Below are 25,468 nucleotides of genomic sequence, written 5' to 3'. Positions count from 1 at the left end.
TGATGAAACTCCAAAGCCCAAATGCTGAGCTATTTAAATGTAGAGCTATTTTAAAAAGTAGAGGTACATTTGAGGGTCATGTTTTGTCCCATATCTGAAGAATCGGTGACCCATCGAGTTTGGGCAAACGATCTAGGACAGCCACTTAGAGAACGCTGACACCCTTTTTCACAGTGACTTCCAGAGGGTCATAAGCATGTCCTAAATAGTCAATGCCCCATCTCTAACGGGAAGCACCTCCCACAAAGTCAATAACAGTTACCAGATTAAAGCTAGAAAACAATTAGATGTTGCCTGAAGATCTCAAACTCTTAATAAAGAGTTAAACATGCTCTCGCTCCACAGGAGAGATCTTTTTCTCTCCATCAGTGTTTCTTGATGAGGACACAAGTGAAACCTTGAGACATGCACACACACACACACACACACACACACACACACACACACACACACAAAGGTCTATTGGAATCTGACCTGTAAATTTAAGGCCCACCTCCACACACAGACAGATTTATGAGAACCTCAATAAATGACTTTCTGCAGTCAACAGCTATGGATCTTGTTGTATGGGTTTACTTTGGAAAAATCCTGTTTGAAAGTGAGCAATCTCATATATTCTCAAAGCAAAACATTGTCGTTGACTGTTCTGTCAGACTCAGAATTATAAATTTAACCAGCTTACATTAAAACATTTGTGACTGTAAGTGGTTACAATACACAATTTTACAAAGGGGGAGATTATCACTTTAAATGTTATTGTCTTTCTTCCACTAAAAGCACTTTGAGAAGACACTTTTCTACCACGGTCTGTCTGTTTAATGCACAGCTAGTTCCAGTCAGTTTAATCACTGTTCTGTATCAATGCACTCTGCTCTACTTTAAAACCATTTAATGCACACCTCATTTAATCACTTAATGCACAGCTAGCAGTGGCTTATCTCATAAATACTATAATAAATGTTGCTTTTTATCCTTTTTAGAGGTTGACAGTCCCTTATCACTGTATCCTTTCATTATACGGCATTCATAGAGTTTTTGAACAACATGGGGAAAGTAAATGATTTCAGAATTGAATTTCTAGATAGTCCTCCCCCAAACTTATGCTATTGGGATGCTCAAATCAATCAGTTTCCGTATTTTAACATTCAAGAAGTGACGCTTCATTCACACTATCCACCCATGTTTAAATAAAGCATCCTAACAGTTAGAAATAAAGAGAGGAGGTTACATGAAAAGTCATAAAGTAGTTCATTTATTAATGTGTTGTGAGTTTGGCTCCTCTATCCAACTATAGGAACGGGAACAGCTTGTTTTTTTCTTTCCAGTAACACACTTACCCTCCTCTGGGTCATCGGTGACCGATGTCCTGCTGGACTGACCGAGTCCCATGACTTCTGAAGAGGTGATGATCTCCGGTTTAATACAGAAACATCCCCTGCGTTCGTTAATAAGGATATATTCCTCTGTTGAAGAACGACCTGTGGACAGAGAGGAGTGCGAGGGTAATGCAAATCAAATATTGTCACTCTTTAAACGATAGTGATTTGTGTTACATGCATGACATGTTCTGGTGCTCACTTGGGCTGAAGTCCAATTACACAAACGCTTGTTTTCTCTAGCAGTGGTTTTGTATTGTAAGAAGAGGTAACCTTGTTACTTTAAAGAGCAATACTTAACTCATTCAACAATAAAAACTCGTTTTGTTGGTATAAATTAATGTACTGATTCGGGTTGACTCAGTGATGCTAATTTTATATATAAATATATAAAACCAGTAAATTTAATTTGCTAACATTTTCTGTTTTCAGTGTCAAAATCTGTCTTAGGCTACAATAAATGTTGCCCAAATGCTTTGCTGTATTTGTTAGATAAGCGAGTGAACACAATGCTTCCACATGATAATGAAATAAGCACTGCTGCTTGAAAGTTTGTGAACCCTTCAGAATTTTTTCAAAAGATGATATATATATATATATATATATATATATATATATATATATTGGAATGAAAGGTTAAATTCTATTCAGAGCAAGCTGTCACATGGTTAATGTTGTTGTTAAAAGAGTTCATTCATTCATATCTACTTGATAAAAGAGCTTCAAGAGAGATCTTTTTTGCATCCACACAAGAAATTTGACACAGTGAATTATGTTGTCACACTGTAGGGTGTGGTAAGGTATAATTATCTCTATTAATTAACTATTAAGCAACTTTTGCCTCAATAAACTCCTAAGCTGCTGCTTATTAATAGTTAGTAAGGTAGTTGTTGAGTTTAGATGTGGGATCTAAAATATGCTCATGCACAATAAAGCATAAATATGTGCTCAGTAGCCTACTAATAAACAGTCAATATGCATGCAAGTAAATCTTGAGAATTGGTCTTTAAAATAAAGTGACCAAATATTCATTGCATAAAAAGTGCGACAACCTGCCCCTTAAAATACTTTAAAATTGTATTAACTAGGACAGTGTGCAAGTCATACTTGATTATGTACATGTAGTTCACTGGTAATTACTCTACGCTAATACAGCTACACAGAAGAGTAATATAAAGTCCAGAGACAGCAGAGAGTGCTCGGAATACGTGAGGAGAATAGACCTGTAGCTGTGAAATCATCAGAAATCATACACTTACCGCTTTATATGTCAGGAGGATTGAAATGATCGACTGGACGAATAACAGCAGAGCTCATGAAAGCGACCGAGACAGACGAGACCGCAGTGGAAAGACGAGACTATCCCGCACAACTTCTCCAGTCACCGCAATGCTGTGAGAAGATCCTTGCAGAGCCGGAGTCAATGACACACTGATGCAGAACACGCGCGCATGCTGCTCCACACACACACACACACACACACACACACACACCCGAGAGCCGATCCCGGAGCAGTGCGTGATGAGAGAGAGAGAGCTGTGTCCTCAACTGTTGAATAAAAGCAGCATCATGCGTCTGGTGCAGATCTGATGATGATGGTGATGGTGATGATGATGATGGTGAAGTGTCCCTCTGGTGGGGAGGATCGTTTATTCATCCAGAGCGTGGTTCAAGCAGTGTATGGAAGTACGCAATATATTCTCCCCGGAGCCATTTATTAATTTATTCAAGAATTATTTTTTAATGCATTTTAAACGGTGACATCATCTATCGTCATTTCTTACAAACCATTTAAAAAAAATAATGTATTATTAATAACAAACTAAAAAATTAACTTTTGTCAATATGGTGTAGCTAACCATGCAGAAAGCAATTTGCGACATTAAAACCATACATATATAGCCTATATATATTCATATTATGTCATTACGTGGTCTCTTAAAATTATCTGATTATTTGACCTTTTATGGCAAGTTCAGTTTCAGTCGTCAAATCAAATATTTTTCTATTTTTTAAGGGTTGAGGGTATATTTAAAATGTAAAAGTATGCTTTAGCATGAAAAAAAGATATTTACAGAGTGACTGTAGAAAAGAAAATAACAGAACTAAACAGAACAGAACAGAACAGATGCAGATCAAATGTAAGTCAATGAATGACAAGGTCATATGAAATTTCACAGATATTTTCTTATGTTTTTTTTTTCTTCTTCTTTAGACATACGAGACTGTAATGAATTTGCTCTGGGTCATCAGTCTCGGAAGTGAAATCCTGTTTAGGAGGTCAGAGCAATAGGATCTCTCAAAATCCGGCCAAATGCCCATTACTCTCTTGGCACAGCAGAGTATACTTCACGAGATTGGATGCCTCGTGCACACACAGCTCTTTTACAAACACACCAGTCACCTTTCCCTGGTCACATATACAACACCTTTCATCTTCACTGATGATCGTTGTCTTTGTTAAATGACAGAAGAGAGGTTTATTCAGGAGGTTCTAGCGCGTGAGTGAAGGTCACGCCACTGAATGACGAGCGATGCGCTGCTGCTGACGTCATGCTGCCATCTAGAGGCACACAACTCAACTTCACCCGCATCTTATTTAGTTGCATGCTTAGTTACACACATACTGTACTGTATGGTACTTTTTCACAATTAAAATGTGTTTCTCAGTAGAACTTAAGTCAGGATGATTAGATTTGACGTTTCAATCATATTTAGATGGTTTAGATATCTTCATCACTCATTGTGTGTGATCAGTCGTATGAAATGCTTCAGGTACAAGACATTTTTACAGTTCAGTTGTTTTCTTAATAAGCTTTTCAGCTCTCCTCATTCACGCAGAAAACACTCTGTAGCTCTCTGAATGTAGTGCTGCGGTAGACAACTTTATTTTTAGGAAAATCTTTTGCTGCAAAACCCTTGTTAAAAGAAAGCATGCTTCACTGAATCTGCACCTGTACTGTGCTTCAAATGTGAAAATTGTATTTACAAACAATCAGATTGTAGATAATAGAATATAAATTAAATAAAGGCCACTTAAGTGCACTTAAAGCAACTTTTAGAAGTGCACTTTGTAATAATGTCTAATTAGAAGTTTTATTTTAAAGAACATTTTTCATTACGTTTTGACATTTTTTTTATTAAGTACACTTATGCAAATGAAAAGTCCTTCATTATAATTAGAACTACAGTGTTGTTTGATATTACATTTATAAAATACATATTTTAATGTACTAAACTGTAACTTCTTCACTGCAAAGAAATGTTTCAACCTAAAAAAGTAAGTGTTCATGCTGCCTTTAAGTTTTAAGGTTAGTCAACTCAAAAATAGCATTTCACACTAACTATAAGCTTAACATTCGAAGTTGAAACAAGTGGAATTATTATTATTTTTTTAAATTGTGAATGTATTTGTTTATTTCCTGGATTAAAATGCACACATTTAATTTCAAATTATGCTTTTTGTGCAAAACATTTTTCCGTGGCATATTCTGACTTGGCCGAGCGGCCACAAGTAATAGCGTTTTCATATCTGATGGGAATTCCAGCCTAATTGACTCATATATCTTGTCATCTCCTGTAATGAACACAAGCTTTATGAATGTGCGGCGGTGTATAAATGCATCAGTGCTCTTCACAGACAGCAGACAGCATGCTAGCGTCCACACTGCTGCTTGTGCTGGCGATGCCCATGATTTGGGCTCAGCCCTACCCCATCCCTCCGACCTGCTACACCAAAGTGCTGAACATGGGTAAAGAGATCACCCAAAGAGCGGCCCAAATCAAGACTGACCACGACACTGTAATTCTAAAATAACTGAACTGAGGTACAGCAATGAGCCTTGGTGCTTGATACAGTGCTTTATGTTGCAGTCCAGATGCACAGCTCACCTGCCCGACCTCTACATCAATGTTCATGTGAGTAGTACATGACCTTAAGAGACAAAGCTTGCCTGTAATGTCAAATCATGTTTCAGTGAAAAGGCTGGAAGATTTTTAACTGCTTTCAAATATTAGTGATTCTCATGAAGAATGAGATTTTACCTTTAAGAGCAAATAAGTAAAATATGTGAGAAAAATTATGCATTTTCTTGACACTTCATGGTAATGTTTTTATGACAGTTATGAGCTCATTCCTCTCACCTCCAGAGTCAGTTGTGTTGTGTTGTCATGCATGTTTCTCTGTGATGACAGAACGCTTGTGGGATGTCCACTATGAACTCGTATCTGTCTCTGCTGAGCGGTCTGAGAGAAAGGAGATGTGCTTACACCAGGAAAGTGCAGAATCTAGCTGCTGTGACCAGACAACTCTATTTCATCATGTCACAAAAATGTCACGGGGTAGGTCAAAAGTATGTTTTGCATTTTTGTTCATTTTCATTTTAGATGTAATTCATTTATTTATTTTCAGTAGCATAATTTTAAGTTTTTGCTTGTGTGTGTTTTAATTGGGTGTCTGTTTCAGGACTTGGTTTTCACTCGTGATAACTGTAAAGCGTTACATCACAGAGGATGGAGAGGCTGAGATCACTGCAGACATCACCGGACTGAGACTCCAGAATGATTAAAATGAGATCATAAATAGTGGTTACTCATCAGATCTTATTCATAATCAATATCTTTAAAGAGCATAATTATAATTTATTATGATAACATTATCATATAATGTTATCATAGAATATATGTATTTATGAATTACGTTTTATTGCATTTTTGAAAAATACAAATTAAATATATATATATATGAATCCAAGCTTTTGAATGTTAGAGTGTATAATGTTACAGAAACTTTTTATTTCATACAAATGCTGATCTTTGTATCTTTCTATTAATCAAAGAAGTGTTGTTTACATTTTTGTTTACTATTTACCTGTTTTCCGTCTTCTAAAAAAACTACAAATTGTTCCACATATTACCACTAGGTGGGGGTTGTGTGCAACAGTTTTTTTTATTTACTCAGATATTTGTTCTGTTCCTTGTTTTGTTTTTTTCTTTGTCTTTTTTCTTTTTAATCTGTGCGTCTTGACTAACTTATTAAATTATAATTGTTAAATACAAAATTAAAATTCATTAAGATGGTCTGTTCAATTACTCGCAGCTCCTGTAGTTCCGATGACGCATAAATAGGCTTTAAAACTACAAATCCCATGATCGCGTGGTTCCGTGGAGTGGGCGTGGCCCTGTGTCTCGACTCACAGCAGTAGTGAGAGAACAGGTGAACACGAGAGCTTCAGACGCCTGCTCGTGAATGGAGTGGAATCAGTCCATCACAGTTTGATGGTTTTTATTTTGTTATTTTTTAAATGATGAATGTGTCTCCTTCCGCGGAGGCTTACTTCAGCTTACTCGCTTTTGTTTTTTTCTGAAGTCAACTGTTTTTTAGTATTTGAGTCTGTTGTCTGTTTTATTTAATATGGCTTTTGCAAAATTCAGCAAGATCCTCCGTCTTCCTACAATTGACGTGAAGAAGAAAACCAAACAATACGAGCACGTTCATCGGGATGTAAATCCTAGCGACATTTGGGAAATTATCGGGGAACTGGGCGATGGTGCTTTCGGCAAAGTTTATAAGGTGAGTTCAGACCGTAATAAACCTGTGGGACAGCGAAACGAAACTAAGACTTCTACCATGGTAAAGGATTTGGTCATTAATATTAACTTGGTCATGTTGACGTTGCAGTCTATTTTAATTTGAATATTTAATATTCATAAGCCAGGCCTCTACCTGATTCGCTGCCGCTTACCCGTAAGCGGTCTTTCAGCCAATCAGTGAGGCCTTCTTGGTGAACGTCATTATGCGTAATTAATATTCATAGGCTAAGCCTTGCGTGTAGTAGGATTGAAAAAGTTTTAATAATTGGCAACCTGTTTGGTTATGACAGTTAGAATTCATATAATATTTACAAATACAAAGAATTGTGTTCTTATTGACACTTATGTACACACTTTGTTGCACTTTTAAATTGTTTTTAAATACACATGCACTATTCAAATGATTGATCTTTTCTTAGAATTCTTTATTTACATTTATAAACTGTGTTAATTTAAATAATAATAAAAGAACTAAAACCTATGCGCCACTCAAGAGCTAACACTGAATGGATCACAGTGCAGCTCAGTATTTCATGTAATAACATGCTGGTGAGATGCATTGAAGTGGCATGAAGTAATGCACCGCTCAGGGTGTTGCTAGCCTCAAGGAACATATCTACCATGACTAACTGTTTAAATAAACTAACCTAACTGTGGTTAGTGACACTGAGCCTCTGAGATATCCTGACAGTTCACATGCGTTCAGCCCGGGGCCCTCAGGGGCCACTCAGAGTCACTGTGGAGGAAGATACTGGAATGTGCTGCAGTTTCGGTAGGCGGAGAGGAACCCTGCTGTAGCAAACACTGAATTTGTCTTTTGTCCCCAAACTCTGTGTCCTGAACTGTGGGGCCCCATGAGATCCAGGGTCTCGCCCTCAGAAACCAGGCTGACAGGGGTTAAACACAACCTTGACAAAGACCGCTTTCACAGTGGAGAAAAACTGCAATATTACATTAAAACATGCTCTGGTCATTTCTCCACCCAGAATGCTAAAACAAAATTGGATCAATTAATCTAAGCTTATTTTTGAGACCATAAAGTTTGTAAAAGTAAATATTTTTAGCATGCATCTCTGAGCATGTTTGCAGTGCGTCAACACATTTTTCTTTGAAATTCTCTGAAATAATCATCTCCCAGTTGTAATTTTCATTAGACTCTCATTTATTTTTATGCTCCAATACAATATTTTTTTTTGTTTATATCTGCAAAGTTTATTTTTTATCTCTAAATACATTTGCATATATAATTGTAAAATATAAATACATATTTAATGCTGGAAGCACTTGTTAGTGTAAAACATTACCAGACGATCATTGATCGTTTACAAACAGTGTGCTTTTTTACAGTAATGAAAATGCATTTTAATTTTTAGGGAATGGAGCTTCAAATTAATATTAAATAATTCTAAAATGGCCTTTATGGCTGGCATCATGATGTTTTCAAGATCGGGGGACACTTAGGAAATATTAATAAGTATAATAAGTATATTAATCAATATTAATTTTGATAAAAATATGTAAACATCTGCAAGTTATTAACATAACACCACAGATGCTAATAAAGTGCAACACATAAAATTGTCCGACATTAAGCTAACTTTAAGAAAATGAATAAGAGAGAATGTGCTCTCAATGCACCCCTCAGATCATCCAGCACCTGCAGTGACCTTTACACACAGGAAGTAGTCTAAACAGACTTCCCCCTTTTCTTAAAGGGGCAAAATCCATTGTGGTAACACCACAGACATGAATTTGGGGGACAGAACTTTTTTCTTTAATATAACAAAATATGTATTTTTTTAAAACAATTTAATAAAATTTTACATTTTAAATAAAATCTATATTCACATTATAACCACTTTATTTGTGTTAAAAATGTTATATTGTTGCAATTACATTCCATGATACCACTCTAAGGTATGACGGGAACATGCATATTTTGTTACAAATGCAATCTCCCAAACTCAATTAAATACTTTAAAACTAAAAGTTAACAATTAATAGCGCACAAATTGTGTTAACCCTATAGAATATAAACATGTAAACTTTTTAGAATTTATTGGTATTTATTGGTATTTAACGTTTATTTCAACTGTAGTAAAGTAGAGGGACACACCATTTGCCACCGCAATTGAAGAATGACCCATAAAATAAATGTATAATATGAAATAAAATGTAAAAATCAGTTGTGCGCACAGACACTGCGTGCCACTGAAGGAAGTGTTGTTCTGGAAAAAGGAAATATGAGCGAGTTATGAATGAGTGATTGTGTAATGAGAACAGAACATGAGTCTAATATTGTGCAATGTGCTTTCCTTTACAAATGAAAACGCTAAGAACAATTCGATATCTTGATGATCTGCTCCTGCTTTATTAGTTCAATAACAGAAAGGTCATCACCGTTAGTGTTGATCGTTCGTCTGGACGTGTCGATACACGTGGATCTGTGAAACAACATCCTGTGAAAATGAACAGGGCTTTTCTCTCTACACACATTTGAGGTTTAGACAATGTTACTTCCTTATTACTGGAGCAAAACAAATGACAATACATTTTTTTTTAAAGTTAGTGTAATCAGTGTAACTTATAACCACAAAATAATGATTCATAACCATGCATTTGATCAAAAAAGTGTTTAAAGATTAACATTTTAGTCTAAAAATATTGGTATTTCTGACCTCTCGCTCATAGTTTTGATTAGAATATATATGACCTGGAGCACAAAACCAGTGATAATTGTCAATTTGTGTTTTATAAATCATCTGAAAGCTGAATAAATCATCTCTCCATTAATGTGTGGTTTGTTCGGAGGACAATATTTGTCTGAGATGCAACTATTTGATAATCTGGAATCTGAGGGAGCAAACAAATCTAAATATTGAGAAAATCATCTTTAAAGTTGTTCAAATGAAGCTCTTAGCAATGCATATTACTAATCAAAAATTAAGTTTTGATATATTTACGGTAGGAGATTTACAAAATATCTTTATGGAACATGATCTTTAATTAATATCCTAATGATTTTTGGAATAAAAGAAAAATCGATCATTTTGACCCATACAGTGTATTGTTGTGTATTGGTATAAATACACCTGTGAGACTGATGACTGCATGTGCTCCAGGGACACATAAATGTTATATAGAGTCTAGCTGCAAAATAACTTCTAGCTTAAACCAAATCCGAAAATTCTGCATTTTCTTGTTCTACACGTTTATGGAAGTGTGTTTTTCCATAAACAAAATAATATCACATTTCAGACACAATATGGCCATGTATTTTACTTTTACTTTTGCAAGACATCATTTGTCATCCGTTTTCTGTACTTCAGGTTTGAAGATGCTTTCGTGATGTCTTTAACAATGCACTAAAAATATTTAGGTCTATTTATAACGTTTAAATCGGGTGGAAATTTAAAGTAATTGCAAAAATTTAAATTCCACGTGAAATCTGGCCACGATTCGACTGAATCCATTTCAGATATTTCAAAGTGTTTCATCAAAAATATGTTTAAGATATTACTTTTTAAATTTTAAGCCTCAATTTTAGATTTATGTATTTGAACTGCATATCTATTTAACATAAACGAATGAACTTAATGCGATAATTAATAATCCAAATGGATCCAAATAATATTCAATTCTAAGTATTTGAATCTTGAATCGCACCAAAATAATAATCAAGTTTCAGATGCGTCATTTGATTTAGGAAAGCGTTCAGATGTTTGCAAATGTTTCCAGCCCATTTCATCTTTATAATCCCAGTGTGTTCATTTCTCCTGGAGCTGGTCGTGGTCCAGCTGGACTCCTTCTCTGATGGCATTTTGAAGAGGACTCCTCCTGTTTTCTCCTGTTGGTTAATGCTGAGTAGTTGAGTGATGGTTAATTATTGAAGGAGAACATGTGGAGGCACGAGGCTCTTACTGTGAGGATCCTGTAGATCACGAGAGCTGGGCTAATCACCAGCGTTCAGTGCTGCTGGCTTCAGGAAGATAAGAGCGACTGGGTGCACGAGAGCATATTCTACATGTTAGATTAACTGCATCATCATACACACTTAAAGATCTGGTTTAAACCTCTTTTAGTTGTAGTTTTGCAATTGCCGCCCTATTCATTGAAACCATTTAAGCCACTGAGTGAACTTGAAGAGATAATCACACAGACTAGTATTTCTTTTGGTCATTCGCCCTTTTCTTAATAATAAACTCAAGATAATGACAATGAGTCCAAAGCTTAGCTTTTGTTTAAAGCTAATATTGTTTAAGGCACAAGGTTACTACAATTATTGTGTAAGAATAAAAGATTAATAACTTTACACTGATCCAACAGCTGTTGTTTTTTTATTATTATTTTAAATGCTCATTTGGGGCAATCAGTTACCACAGTCATTTTTTTAGGTTGTAAATGAAATAAAGATTAGCTTTCTACTTGAATATTGTAAATGGGATTAAATTACTTTCCTTTTTTTATTATTTGTGAAATTTACTAGCACAGAAATCAATCAGTTATGTTTGTTGCAAAGACAAATAGCTGGAAATTTATGACTGAAATTATGATTAAAAAATCTGGTTCTGTCACAAATGTTATTCTGTATTGAGATCAATTCAATTATTTTTGTTGATTGCGAAGTCCTCTGTGACCGTACTTTTTTAACAATCCCCACACATTTTCATTTTCTCCATTGGTTTGATACTTTTGGCTCGTGCCAAGTAGTTATTAATCGCATCAACAGCTTAATCTTGATGTGATTTCCTTACAAAATTTAATGAAAATTATTCACCCACAAATTTTGATTTACATAGAAAAATGTCTTGCAACAATTTTTTTTTTTTAGGAAACTACATTTGTTAAAAGCTCTTGGCCTACTTTTTATAATCAGGAGTTGTACATCAAACATTAAAGCTAGTACATGTACTGTATTGGTTTGCTTTGCTATATTATTATAGTCAGTGGGTGTTTTCCTCGTTCAAACTTTTGCTCAAGGAAGTAGAGATTAATTAACGTAGTAAACAATGTGTTTTGCTGTCGTCATTAACAAGGCTAATGCATAGTTTCCAAGAATAGCTCAGAGTAGAAACTTTTCATAGTTTTCTAACCCTACACCAATTTATACATCACCTGAAAGCTGAATAAATCATCTCTCCATAGATGTGTGGTTTGTTCGGAGGACAATATTTGTCTGAGATGCAACTATTTGAAAATCTGGAATCTGAGGGAGCAAAAAAATCTAAATATTGAGAAAATCACCTTAAAAGTTGTCCAAATGAAGTTCTTAGCAATGCATATTACTAATCAAAAATAAAAGATGCCATAAAATGCTTTGATACAATATTTTAAATATTGAGTGTTTATGTGCGGCCACACAACTGTGTTCAAACACATTATAAAAATATATTTTTTTGCATTTTATAACAACTTTAAGTTTTGATATTACGGTAGGAAATGTACAAAAATATCTTCATGGAACATGATCTTTACTTAATGTCCTAATGATTTTTGGCTATTGTTACAAATGCTGTTTCCAGATGTAAGGTGCATAATTTTTATGGATGTGTTGAAACAGGCTGAAAGTACACTATTGTGCTGTTATTGAGGGTTTGAGGAAGCCCTGCAGGATTATTTAGCTCAGGTGAAGAGCTTTGACTTCTGCTCGATCCCCTTCAGCAGCTGCTGTAATTCTCTCAGTGGAAATCGAAGTGGATTTCAGGCTTTATTTAGGGTTATGCTTTAAGGCTAGGAGTGTTTTTCAGTCGCACAGCACTGATGTATGTCACCTAGTAAAACACTAGTGACTTTCACATCTTCAATCTCATTTTCACTAAATAATATTTGTGTTTTTGTACTGGTACTTTGACTGGTTTAGGCCTGCCATAGATGATTAAATATGAGATTTAAACCTGCTGGCAAATTTCGTTCTTATTTAGTGATTCATTGAATCATTCATTCAAACGATTCGTTCAAAACGGCTGATTCATTTAGAAATGAAGCAAATGGCTGTCTTTTGTGAATGGATCATTGAATCATTGACTCAAATGATTCATTCAAAAGAGAAATCATTGCAGTGTTCACAAAGATTTTTTGTTTGTTGAACTGTTGTATAAAATCAAAACGATTTGCAATTGCGTTCAATTTGCGATAACACTCATGTGCTGATATTCAGGAAAACGGCAATTTTGCTTGTGTAATATTACTAAACCATATCATATCTTATAAATATATGAAAAAAACATAGGGATATTTTTTGCTTTCACAACTTGCATAAAAGGGACATTCAAACTTTTCAATTTATTTATTTAAATGGGACCGTGCATATTCATGAACGTACAATCAAAGTTGAACGTAAATACGCCGGATTTAGCACAATGCTAATGACTTCACTCTTTGGTTTCATCATGCAGTCAATGATTATGGACTTGTTTTGGTTAGTTTTTATTTTTTGAATGACATACTCTAAAGCTCACACATGGTTAAACAATAATTACGATACTAACGTAGACAATAAATATCGTACACCCCTGTAACTCTATGAGAAGCACAGAAGTCCTCTGAGATGGTTCTTCATATTCTGAGGGTGTGGAGGTTATTTTCCCGTTATTTTATTATACGACAGATGTAAGTTAGTTGTGTTTACTAGGTCAAGCATTACATCAGTGTGCGACTCATCTGCACCATTTGCACAGTTGGACTCCTCTGCAGGACCCTAGCAACCATCGGAAACACCCAAGCAACCACATAGCAATGCCATAGCCACCACTGACAATATCAAGCATCTCAACCGGTTCTACTTTCATTCTCTGCTGTATTACATTTTATCACAGTGACACGTTTACAAGTCTAACTGTCCAAATCATGTCTGCGTTAAGTTGAGTTTTTATGAAGAAAGCGGAAGTCTTGTTTTTGAGTGGTTTGGCAACCAGGTTTCCTCTAAAAACATACCCAGCTAACCACAATGACTCCACCTCGATTAATGCTGCACACTAAGATGTTTCCCACGTACTGTCAATCTCACATATGAAGACTACCTCGGTTATACTTTATATATGTTTATTTAGTTAACATTTACATTGGAAATGCATAAAAAGTACACAATAAATGCGGTGCAAGGAGGAGGTGATTGGGCTAACAAAATCAGATATGTAATGAGTAATAAAAATGTACAAAACTGCTATGCTGTTCATCAGTATTTGAAAAATAAAAGGAAATGGTTTTTGGTGTGACCACAATGCACACATAGAGAGAGAAAAACAACAACAACAAATAAAGGAAATTATATTATTATATATATAGAGCACTGGCAAACTCTCATGACACTCAAGTAAAAAAAAAATAATTAAATTTTTATGACAAAACACGATTAGTTCACGTTTTAAAATGCTGTGGTTTGACTCCTCAAACAAAAAAACAATGAAATAATATTATAAATGGCAGCATTTAGTCCACTGTCACATCATCTTGCGTGTGCAGTAAAACCGCAGTGATGCCCATTATTTGAGGTCTAATGGATAACTAAAGTTGAAACCTGGTAAAAATTAACTGCACCCAATGGGCAAGCATGGAACAGTAAAATCAGCAAGATGTAATCATGTGAATATGAATCACCCTGACTTTATTTAATGCGAACCTGGTTTGATTTTCAGGCCCAGAATAAAGAAACCGGTGCGCTAGCTGCAGCCAAAGTCATCGAAACCAAAAGTGAAGAGGAGCTGGAGGATTACATGGTGGAGATCGACATCTTAGCGTCCTGCGACCATCAGTACATCGTCAAACTGCTGGATGCCTTCTTCTACGACAACAAACTCTCGGTGAGATGGTTAAACGGAGCAAATTGAGCTTTCTTGAACACTACAAGCTAGTTTCTGAATTGCTTGGCAGGTTTAAATGAATCCTCTTTGGAGACGTCATCCACACATCCTCATCGGGTCATTCTATGCAACTTAACCAGAGGTCCTTCTAAAAATACTGACCTTTATCATTTCCTTCTTGAAAGAAACGCATACATGAAGAAGAAAGGCAAAACATTAAATGTCATGGATGTATATTTAGTAATGCACTTTTTTTTTTGTAGAGGAGGGTCAAAATGACAATTCAGAGCCAAATTACAGACTTTAGAAAGATGACAGCATCATTATGTTATTTTTAAAAAGATTGGTAGGTCTATTAGTAAAATGTTAAGATATCTTTAATATGTGTTCAGATAATATAATGAAGCTGCCATCTATCTAAAGTCATTTTTACCCTCCAGTAATTTGGCTCCAAATCGCAGGTGAAAATTGGCTTTTTGATGCTCCTCTATAAAACAGTGGATTACTCCCTAAATATACATCCATGAAATTGAATAATTTGGCTTTCATCACTATTTATGTTTGTCTTTATTAAGACAAATACATACAATTAAAAAAATAGCCTGGGGAGCTTCTGAATTTGGGTCTTTTTGGCACAGAATGTGTTTTAACCATTCCTTGATCTGACAAACAATTAGCAGGTTTGATAGCTTAATATTCACTTTTCAAATAAGACATTAAACATTCTGCTAGCATCTAATATTAAGCTTTAAATTAACCATATTGTACATGCATAGTGTTTATCATGTCACTAAAGTATATGCATATTCAAGTTTTAAATGATAATTTTCCACCTTCAGAGATTCGCTCAGCGCAATTCTGTACATTGTTGTTCATCAGGGTGGGACAAGTAGCTGAACACAATATAGAAGTTAATAAGGGAATGTGGATGTTTGTAGTGGACTATTGTTACTTCACATACAATGTGCTGTCAAGGTAACTGCCTGTAAATGTAGCTTTCACGAGGAGCCGGTTGAAGCATTGCTGGAATTCCTCAGTGTGAAGGTAAATTCGCTCGTCTGAAAGAGTCCTGATCTCCAAGTGTTTGACTAAGACTTCCTTTTCAGCAAACATTAAAGTTTGAAGTCATGTGACCATGTTATAGTTCATTTATAGCCTGCAGCAAGCTTCTGCCAAATGTATTTAGGCTTCAAAATCATAAAACCATTGGAAAATCCTGTCAGGTTTTTGTTGAAGAAACCAGGATGACCAATTCCAGGTTGGCCAGGGCTGTATTGCTTTAGCCATTGCTTTTTACCTGCAAATGTTTGATAGATTCAGTTTTCTAATCAGCATTGGCGTATGTTACATTTCTCATACTAAAGCAAGAGGTGTGTTTTGGTATCATCAGTAGACGTCCATAATAGCTGTCTGAGCAGTCCTTCACTGTCATAGACGAACATATCTTGGGTGTGGATGAGGTGTCTGCTCGTATAATCTCATGATGAAAAACACTCAGATGGGAATGTTTGTGGGGTTTTTGTGAAAGGAAACCGCTGCACACTTGTCAAACAACGAGCACTTGTTCTCTTTAACTTGAGTGTGTCGAGATGATTGATACTGATTCTGAAATGAAAGCATAAGATTGTCCTCAGACCTCAAGCATTTTGATTGTTTATATTTAGACAAGCAATTCACCACAGATTGTTTAATTACGATTCCATTACACACTGGCATTCAGATGTGTGAGAAGAATGGGGGATTTCTGAAGTGGTCACATTTTCATATGAATGCCACAAAAACAAAGTCCCACTGTAAACTTACCTTCGGGAATGCATTACAAAATAGACTTCAAAACAATAATATCAAACATTTTTTTTACCATTTAACCTTTTTAAATGTTCAGATTATCACATTGTTCACCTGTGATGTGAAGGGACATAATTCGGCATCCCTCCACCACCCCATCTCTACATCTACTGTATTTCTATTCATATCTGTTGTCTGTACCTCATTTCACTGAGCTATTATATATATGGAATTTGATTTGAGACTGGTAAACCATTTTAGTAAAATGTTATTCATTTACAAATGAATATATTTTCCTGATCATTTTTGTAATCATAAAATGCAAAACATAAATGGCCATTAAACAATGTAAGCCAGTTCCAACCTTTTATTTTTTTATTAACATTTATAATGTTAGCTCTTATATTTATTTGTCAGTAAGCTGTCTGTTCATATTAAACTGGAATATATATATATATAATTGTCGTCAGTGCTGCCCCACGACTTTTATTAATAAAATAACTTTGATACTGAATCAATACATTATATGTCTAGCAATGAGGGGATAAAGCAGTAACTGAACTCACAGCTCTGCTTCAAGTCAGGCGTTTCTTTGCCTCCACATCATGCATTAAAATTGTTTAATGCACATCTAGCTGTGGATTGTCCTTTACACACACACTATATATATGTGTGTGTGTGTGTGTATATGCGCACAGAGTTGCATCTCAATAAACTAGAATGTCATGGAAATGTTGCCTGCAAAGGTTTCCTGAGCCTTGAAAATGTTCTCTCAGTTTGTTTCATTAGGCAACACAATCGTGGGGAAGACAGTTGTCCAGAAGACAGTCATTTACAGCCTTCACAAGAGTAAGCCACAAACATTCATTGCCAAAGAAGCTGGCTGTTCACAGATTGCTGTATCCAAGCATGTTAACAAAACGTTGAGTGGAAGAAAAAAAGTGCACAACCAACCGAGAGAACTGTAGCCTTATGAGGATTTTGAAGCAAAATTGATTCAAGAATTTGAGTGAATTTCACAAGGAATGGACTGAGGCTGGGGTCAAGTCATCAAGAGGCACCACACACAGACATTTGCAGAACCACAGACAATGACAGAGGTGTCTTACCTGGGCTAAGAGAAGAAGAACTGGACTGTTGCCCAGTGATCCAAAGTCATCTTTTCAGATGAGAGCAAGTCTTGTATTTCATTTGGAAACCAAGGTCCCAGAGTCTGGAGGAAGGTTGGAGAAGCTCATAGCCCAAGTCGCTTGAAGTCCAGTGTTAAGTTTCCACAGTCTGTGATGATTTTGGGTGCAATGTCATCTGCTGGTGTTGGTCCATTGTGTGTTTCTTTGAAACCCAAAGTCACTGCACCCGTTTACAAAGAAATTTTGAAGCACTTCATGCTTCCTTCTGCTGACCAGCTTTTTGAAGATTCTAATTTCATTTTCCAGCAGGATTTGGCATCTACCCACACTGCCAAAAGCACCAAAAGTTGGTTAAATGACCATGGTGTTGGTGTACTTGACTGGCCAGCAAACTCGCCAGACCTGAACCCCAGAGAGAAACTATGAGCTATTGTCAAGAGGAAGATGAGAAACAAGAGACCAAACAATGCAGAAGAGCTGAAGGCCACTGTCAAAGAAACCTGTGCTTCAGACCACCTCAGCAGTGCCACAAACTGATCTCCTCCATGCCACGCTGAACTGAGGCAGTACTTAAAGCCAAAGGAGTCCCTACCATGTATTGAGTACATGTATAGTAAATTAACATACTGTTCAGAAGCCAACAATTCACAAAAAATGTCTTATGAAGTATTGTAATTTGTTGAGATAGTGATTTAAAAAAAAAAAAAGTGAATGTTGTAGTGAATGTTTTTTTTCTTAAATGTGAGTCAAAATCATCACAATTAAAAGAAGCAAAGACTTAAACTAATTTATTTAATACACAAGTTTCACAATTTTAGTTGAATTAATGAAATAAATTAACTTTTCCATTCTAATTTGAGATGCACCTGTGTATGTGTGTGTATTTTCTGAACTCTTGTAAACTGTTGCTTCTAAGAGCCAATTAAACAGCCGGATAAAGGATGTGAGCACAAGACAGATGTCTCTTCTCTATCTGTGCTTTAACAGCTACATAATCTACTTTTATCCTTTGTTATCGCCATCACACACTCTCTCTGCTTCAGTCCAGTGTTGCCATGACATTATCAGAAATTAATGTTGTGTCTAGTATCTCAGCAGAGGTTAATGGTAGGATTGTTTTGTTTTGCTTTGTTTTTTTCTGACTAGTGCTATGTGAAGGCATTACGTACTGTGAAAAACATTAAATGGATATAATCTGAACTTCAGTCAATGTTACTCAATGTTTCTTTCACCAAAATCATTCACAATTTCATAACAATTTTTTGAATCATTCACCTTAAATAGTTCACCAAAATTCTTAATTTATCAAATTATATCTAAACCACTCTACAGATTACAGGTGTCATTAATCAGCTCAATTTAGTTCAATGTTGATTCATCTCAGTTCAATTGTCGTTTAACTGTCGATGTTTCATAGAAAGATGATAAACACATGAATAGCACATTAATTATTATATACTACATGCTGTTTCACATATTATTAGAATAGTAGACAGGTGGCTGTAAAGTTTCCATTCCATGTCAACATGCTACATCAAGGAAAATCCATGTTCGTGATCATGGCTTCTCTCTCTACAGACACTTGGATAAATTGTGTTTAGCTGACTGTTGCGTCTAAATGTAAATGTGGAGCTCTGTGCCAGTGAGGTGAAAGTGATAATCATCATAATTAATTATTCAGCAGGTTGAATAGGGTTCAGGGTACATTTACAGAATCAGTTGAGGTTTTCAGTCCTTATTGACTCCTGCAGCTGATAGCATTGTTGTTGATTTGTCGTTTCTGTTTGTTTTACCTCTTGTTGCATTTGTCAGAGATATGCGTGTAGGCCCTCGAGGAATCTCACCTGTGCTTGTGTGAGTTTGCTTAGACTCTCAAATCTGACTTTGTTTTTGTTGTCGGACTGGTTTTTCTGCCTTCCTGAACCCGTGGGCATCAATGCAAGGCATTTCAGGCATTTCAGAAAGAAAGAAACTGATGTAGATGTAGATGCTAAACTCCCAGCGACTGGTTTCTCCAGTCTGCATTACGTCAACAGGTGTTCCTGAAATGAAAGGTCTTTCTTTATATAGGGATTAAATGTGTCCTTTTAATATTGCTTGGACAAAATGCTTCACATTTCTTTGTGAGATTAAAATATATCACTAAACAAATATACACTTTGGATAAAAGTTTCTGCTAAATAACAAAATTAAAATATAATGTAAATGTAAATAACAAAACTAAAAAGAAGAAATATAATCTAAACTTTTCTAAAGACATTAAGTTCCCCTTACCCCTAATTGAATCTCAACCGAATTGAATCGTCACATATGTGTACCGATTTTCAACCGTCTCTCGGTTTATCGTTAGATCCCTAAAATATATCTTTAAAATGGACCGGTCTGGACCTGTGAATACATTTTCAGATATATTTTGTAATGTATTTTAAAATAGACCAAAACAAAGCCAATTCAAAGTTTCCCCCTAAAACCAACACGAATAGACATTACTTCCTTTTTTCATGGTTATTTGCCATTGAACCACAAATCGGCCTAATGGTTAGAGAGTCGGACTCCCAATCGAAAGGTTGTGAGTTCGAGTCCCGGGCCGGCAGGAATTGTAGGTGGGGGGAGTGCATGTACAGTTCTCTCTCCACCTTCAATACCACGACTTAGGTGCCCTTGAGCAAGGCATTGAACCCCCAAAACTGCTCCCCGGGCTCCGCAGCATAAATGGCTGCCCAATGCTCCGGGTGTGTGCTCACATTGTGTGTGTGTGTGTTCACTGCTTTGTGTGTGTGCACTTCGGATGGGTTAAATGCAGAGCACAAATTCTGAGTATGGGTCACCATACTTGGCTGAATGTCACGTCATTTTCGTCACTTTCATCAGTAATGATTACACTGAAAGTGAGTCTTTTTTGATAGTTCACAGTAGATGTGGTGACTATTTGCTGTTGTTTCATTCATCTGTCCATCCAATCTCCTAACCCAGCATTTTGGGCCATAGGGAACCACCCTGGACATGCAACAATTATATAATAGCTAGATCATGAGACAGGAAACTTGTTTGGTCACGTCAGCTTCATCATAATCTGCTGTTGTTTAGGGACAGATTCATGTCTCTAAGGCAAGCTTTACTGTTATTACACTTCATTCTTGAAGCCCTGAGCCAGGTCCCAGTCCATATCTAGAGACCAGTATACCCTGAAGACTTTTATATGACATACATTTTAAGGCATTTAAGGCCAACTAGAGTGTGTGTGTCCATGTGTAAAGCTTATTGATGAATCACGACTTGTTTGTGAAAACTTATGCAGATTTTATTTGTGCAAATACTTAGTGAATTAAACTAAATTCCACTTTTTTAGAGACCAGAGGCCAGTTATTAACCACATAGCAACCAACCAAACACCCAAACTAACTAACCGAGCAATGCCCGTTAAATAATAGATAATAGTTGATAAATATTATTATAATGTCCCTTATGTGTTTGTTTGCTGTCTGAATGTGCAAAGATGAACAGAGTGATTCAGGAGTGAAGTTGCTTCCATGACAACATTAGTTTTATTGGGTTGTGCATTGGTTTGTTGGATTGGTGCCATGTCTCTTTGCTTTGGTATGCAGTTTCTTGGAGGCAATCGTGAAACCTTATGTCACTTAGTTATTTCCTCCATCACTAAATATACAGACATAGGGGTCGAGACCTAAGGGTAGTGGGCTTACTTTGATGGGACGGTATTTCCATGAATAAATCATTTGGAATACTTTTGGAGGTTTGGTTTAGTGTCTTTAAGACCTTGCTAACACTGCTGTTATGCTCGATCTTTGAAGAATCTCTAAAACTATTAACATTCCTAAAGGAGTAGATCAGCCAGAAATGAAAATTCTGTAATTATTAATCATGTCATTCCAAACCCATATGAATTTGAAGAATGACAGTGACAAATTAAACCTGTTCCTTATACAGTCTTATCATATGACTCAAGAGGAGTTTAAATATATAGCACAAAAGTCACAGTTTTCATGTGTTTATTGTGCGGCCTTTTATTGTTTTCATTTATTAATTTTATGTAGTACTTGTTTTGGGGTGACAAGATTACACAACGACTAAGTGCATGTGTTTGGATGAACTTCTTTTAACATGTTAAAACCATGAAGTTTCAGCATTAAGACTCCTCTTAAAGTAGGTCAAAATGTATTGACAGGCATGATATCTGCGACAGATTCATTAAGTTTTAATCTTCTGAAGGCACTCTTTCAGTTCCAGGGGAAATTCCTGTTATTTTCTTATGGATTTTTATAGAAATTTTGATGGGACTTTCTGGAACTGTGTGCAAAACTTGTAAATTCATGTCAGTGACAGCCAGATTACAGTTTGTGAAGATCTTGGCTCATTTTTGTTTTGGCAGGCGATGTGAGGTGTAGGTTTTCTTGGCTCATGTTGAACAGGGAGGCACTTATCCCATTAATCTGGAGAGAGCATGGAGAAAATGCTGTGAAATTGTCTAATGACTCAGAAATGTGCTTTGACTGCAAAAACTAAATCAGTTTAGATGGTTAGCATTTACAACACATGAGTATTTTTTATGTTGTAAACTTATCACGTCAATATTAATAAACAGCTTTGATACTGTACACACAGAGATATTGATAGCATTTCTGTTTTTATGATATGAGAGTTTATGATGCTGAATTATAATTACTGCATATATTTTTTTCGAGGCATGTTCATATTATTTATTTCAGATTAGAGATGGTTTGGTGTTAAACCAGTCAAAAAGAGTTAAAACTGGCAAAAATCTTTTCAACCTTATGAATGTTTTTTTTTTCTTTAGCCATGGAGTTTTAACATCACTTGTGAATGTTTTGATATCATGGTAAAACCATTTGTTTTGGTATTCAATTTGATATTTGATCAATATCATTAACTTTTTTTAATGGAATTTTGTCTTGTTTTTATGTGGTACAGTAAGTTTATCTTTTAATCCTTATTGCACAATCTTGTTTAAAAAGAGGAACAAAAACTGAAACATCAGTGGAGTCTATAAATACATGAACAGCCTCAGCCATTTAATCTGATTAACTCAAGTTCCATAGAAACAGCAGTGATTTGAGAACATTTATTTTTCTTGTCAAACTGTTGAACATGTCCTAAAAAGGCTACGATAAAATCAGTCTCTTCTATGCAAAAGTCCGTTTTTATCCTTTTTCAGTTTTATTCTTATTATTAAGTTATTTCTGCAGCACTGAAGCCCTGTCCACGGTGGAAACTCATTAGGCCAAACTGTTTAAACATCAGATACGTTCTTATTTGATGTGATTGTGTCACGTACAGAATTTTCTCTTCCAATGAGCACAAAAACATTTCTGGTCACTTTAAGCCATTTGTGTCGTGTCTGGTTAAGCTGCAGTGTAAATGGCATTAATAATTTTTATACCAACCATATTTCACCCAAATTATCATCATCTCAAGGCAATGTTTGCCCATCCAACCAGTCATCCTGCCAGACTGATTTAATAATCATGAGGTGGAAAGTCAGCAGTTGATTTTTTTTTTTTTTTTTTTTGTAATTTGCTGTTCAAAATTTTTGGATCAGTAAGACTTTTTATGTTTTTCAAAGCAATCTCTGGTTGCATTTATTTGATAAAACAATACAGTAAAAAGCTGTAACAATACATTTAAAAAAAGACCTCTGCAACATTGTGAAATATTATGACAATTAAAAATAACAGTTTTCTATGCAGTTGTGCTGCTTAATATTTTTTCATTTTCTTCTGGAACCTGTGATACTTTTCCAGGATTCTTTGATGAATTAAAAACATATTTTATAACAATATTCATTACTGTTCAAACGTTTGGTGTATGTTTTTTTTTTTATTATTGAAATGAAGCATGATTGAATTATCATGAAGCTCATTCCTCAAATTCTAAAATTGTTCTCTGTTCACATACACTGGACCACCTTTTCGTGTTTACATCAAATGACTCTTTTCTTTCAACTCCACTGAGTTCTTCTGTGTCTGAGCCAGAAAACTCTCTCCTGAACTAAAGCATCTCATGTTGTACCTCATTTCCCCCCACAGATAATGATCGAATTTTGCCCCGGAGGTGCAGTCGATGCCACTATGTTAGGTAAGATCTCCATCTCCTATTGCTTTCCTTCATCTTATCATGTTTATAAAAGCCCCCCAGGTTCCCTTTGATGATCTTGGTTATTAGCTCATGGGTGAGTAAGCAAACGTTTAAACAGGATATTGCATTATTTTAGGTGTTTTATGAACAAGCCAGTCAAGGTCACTCAGAGTTCATTGCCTTTGGTTACACTGCCCTGCCTCTCGAGCTCAAGTTTTATTGAAAATTGAATGTTTGTGTCTTTCAGAGCTGGACAGGGGTCTTGAAGAGCCTCAGATCCAGGTGATCTGTAAACAAATGCTGGAGGCTCTTCAGTATCTCCACAGCATGAAGATCATCCACAGAGACCTGAAGGCTGGAAACGTTCTCCTCACACTGGATGGAGACATCAGGCTAGGTTTGTGTCTAAAGGAATCAGACGGATCATCTGATTTCAATCATGTGTGGTTTAAAACTGACAACCACAGTTATGGATTAAACAAGTTGATTTGTGCTGAGGTTTCTCTTCTGGATGAAGGCCCTTTTTTTAAGCATGCACAATTGTTTTAATTTAATAAGGGACAATAATTCTGTTCCAAAACCAGTCGGTGACACTTTAGTATAGGGACCAATTCTCACTATTAACTAGTTGCTTATTGGCATGCCTATAGTTAACATATTGGCCGTCAATTAGTACTTATAAAGCACATATTCTGCATGACCATATTCTACATCCCTAATACTACCCAATACCTGAACTTAACATCTATCTTATTAACTATAAATGCCTTAAAGCGATGCCTTAAAATGGTTTCTATTTAGGCAGCTCACTAGGTTTCGTAAAAGAGCAAGATATCTCTTACTAATCTTTTGAGCTCTCTCACACCCTTAGTTTATATTTCGTTACACTTCCCTACTCCAGTCTCACCGGATTTAGTGATTGAATGAGAGAATTATTCCCTCTGAATGCTGCTTAATGTGTAACTGAGTGTGGTTTCATTGTGTGTTGTTTAATGTTAGCTCAGAATGTCAGGCCAAGAGATACTAGAGTATCAGGCCTTTACTGCTTCCTGTGAGAAACTTTCACATGCTCACGTGCTTCAGATGCAGCTCGTCCAAACATCAGCTGCACGAGTGACTGAGGATGCACATAAATGTATATCCAAACCCTGCATTTGATAGACAGAACAATCATGCATGATTTTCTCAACCCTTACTGGAAATATCAGCTGCAAAAAGAAGCAACATCAAAGATTAATTGATCAAAAATAGATTGAAAACCACCAATAATGTAAAAAATATACACTACTTGAAAGAACTTTCTATTATTGAAGAATCCTGGACAAATTTTTCAACAAAAATGTTTCAGTTTTACTGTATTTTTAATCAAATAAATGCAGCCTTGATGAGCAGAAGAGACTATTTTCAGAAACATTTAAAAATCTTACTGTTCCCATAATTTTGAATGGTAGTGTTACTTATGTATTAGAGGTTTTACAGATTGCAACGTGATATTTTTAAAAAAATAATAAAATCTTCATGTAGTTTCTGATTTTTGTTACAGCGGATTTTGGAGTTTCTGCAAAAAACACAAAAACTCTTCAAAGACGAGACTCTTTTATTGGGACTCCATATTGGTAAGAGCTATAAATCAGTGATCTCCTGTCATAATCACTTCCTGCAGAAAGGT

General features: G+C 35.7%; 3 protein-coding genes across 4 annotated transcripts in view; 2 read left to right on the top strand and 1 right to left on the bottom strand.

Moving 5' to 3' along the window:
- Positions 1-2,940, bottom strand: part of stk32a (serine/threonine kinase 32A) — a 66,400-nt gene extending 63,460 nt beyond the window's left edge. Inside the window, exons 1-2 of the mRNA XM_026234168.1 lie at positions 2,636-2,940; positions 1,338-1,478 (exon numbers count right to left, since the gene is read on the bottom strand). Coding sequence (XP_026089953.1) covers positions 1,338-1,389 — 52 coding nt within the window. The 5' untranslated portion in view covers positions 1,390-1,478; positions 2,636-2,940. The remainder of the gene's footprint in view (positions 1-1,337; positions 1,479-2,635) is intronic.
- A 1,946-nt stretch (positions 2,941-4,886) lies between these two features.
- On the top strand, positions 4,887-5,928 carry LOC113063704 (cytokine-like protein 1). Its single transcript, XM_026234035.1, has 4 exons — positions 4,887-5,178; positions 5,250-5,294; positions 5,571-5,717; positions 5,842-5,928. Exons 1-4 carry the CDS (start codon positions 4,996-4,998, stop codon positions 5,899-5,901), a joined length of 435 nt encoding a protein of 144 aa, XP_026089820.1. The 5' UTR covers positions 4,887-4,995; the 3' UTR covers positions 5,902-5,928.
- Positions 5,929-6,564: 636 nt separating this feature from the next.
- The window catches only part of LOC113063819 (serine/threonine-protein kinase 10-like), a 38,780-nt gene continuing 19,876 nt past the window's right edge, over positions 6,565-25,468 (top strand). Inside the window, exons 1-5 of one of the 2 annotated variants that reach the window (XM_026234165.1) lie at positions 6,565-6,948; positions 14,603-14,767; positions 23,751-23,799; positions 24,047-24,196; positions 25,343-25,415. In XM_026234165.1, the coding sequence (XP_026089950.1) occupies positions 6,790-6,948; positions 14,603-14,767; positions 23,751-23,799; positions 24,047-24,196; positions 25,343-25,415 (596 nt within the window). In that variant the 5' untranslated portion in view covers positions 6,565-6,789. The remainder of the gene's footprint in view (positions 6,949-14,602; positions 14,768-23,750; positions 23,800-24,046; positions 24,197-25,342; positions 25,416-25,468) is intronic. The other variant, XM_026234164.1, reaches the window with a different exon arrangement.

Source organism: Carassius auratus, chromosome 46 (genome assembly GCF_003368295.1).
Source record: "Carassius auratus strain Wakin chromosome 46, ASM336829v1, whole genome shotgun sequence".
Classification (NCBI taxonomy): Eukaryota; Metazoa; Chordata; class Actinopteri; order Cypriniformes; family Cyprinidae; genus Carassius; species Carassius auratus.
This window is presented reverse-complemented; position numbering and strand designations above follow the sequence as displayed.

Coding starts and splice junctions, on each gene's coding strand:
- LOC113063704 (XM_026234035.1), top strand. CDS start 4,996: ATGCATCAGTGCTCTTCACAGACAGCAGACAGCATGCTAGCGTCCACA. Junction 5,179..5,249: donor TCAAGACTGACCACGACACT/GTAATTCTAAAA, acceptor TTTATGTTGCAG/TCCAGATGCACAGCTCACCT. Junction 5,295..5,570: donor ACCTCTACATCAATGTTCAT/GTGAGTAGTACA, acceptor CTGTGATGACAG/AACGCTTGTGGGATGTCCAC.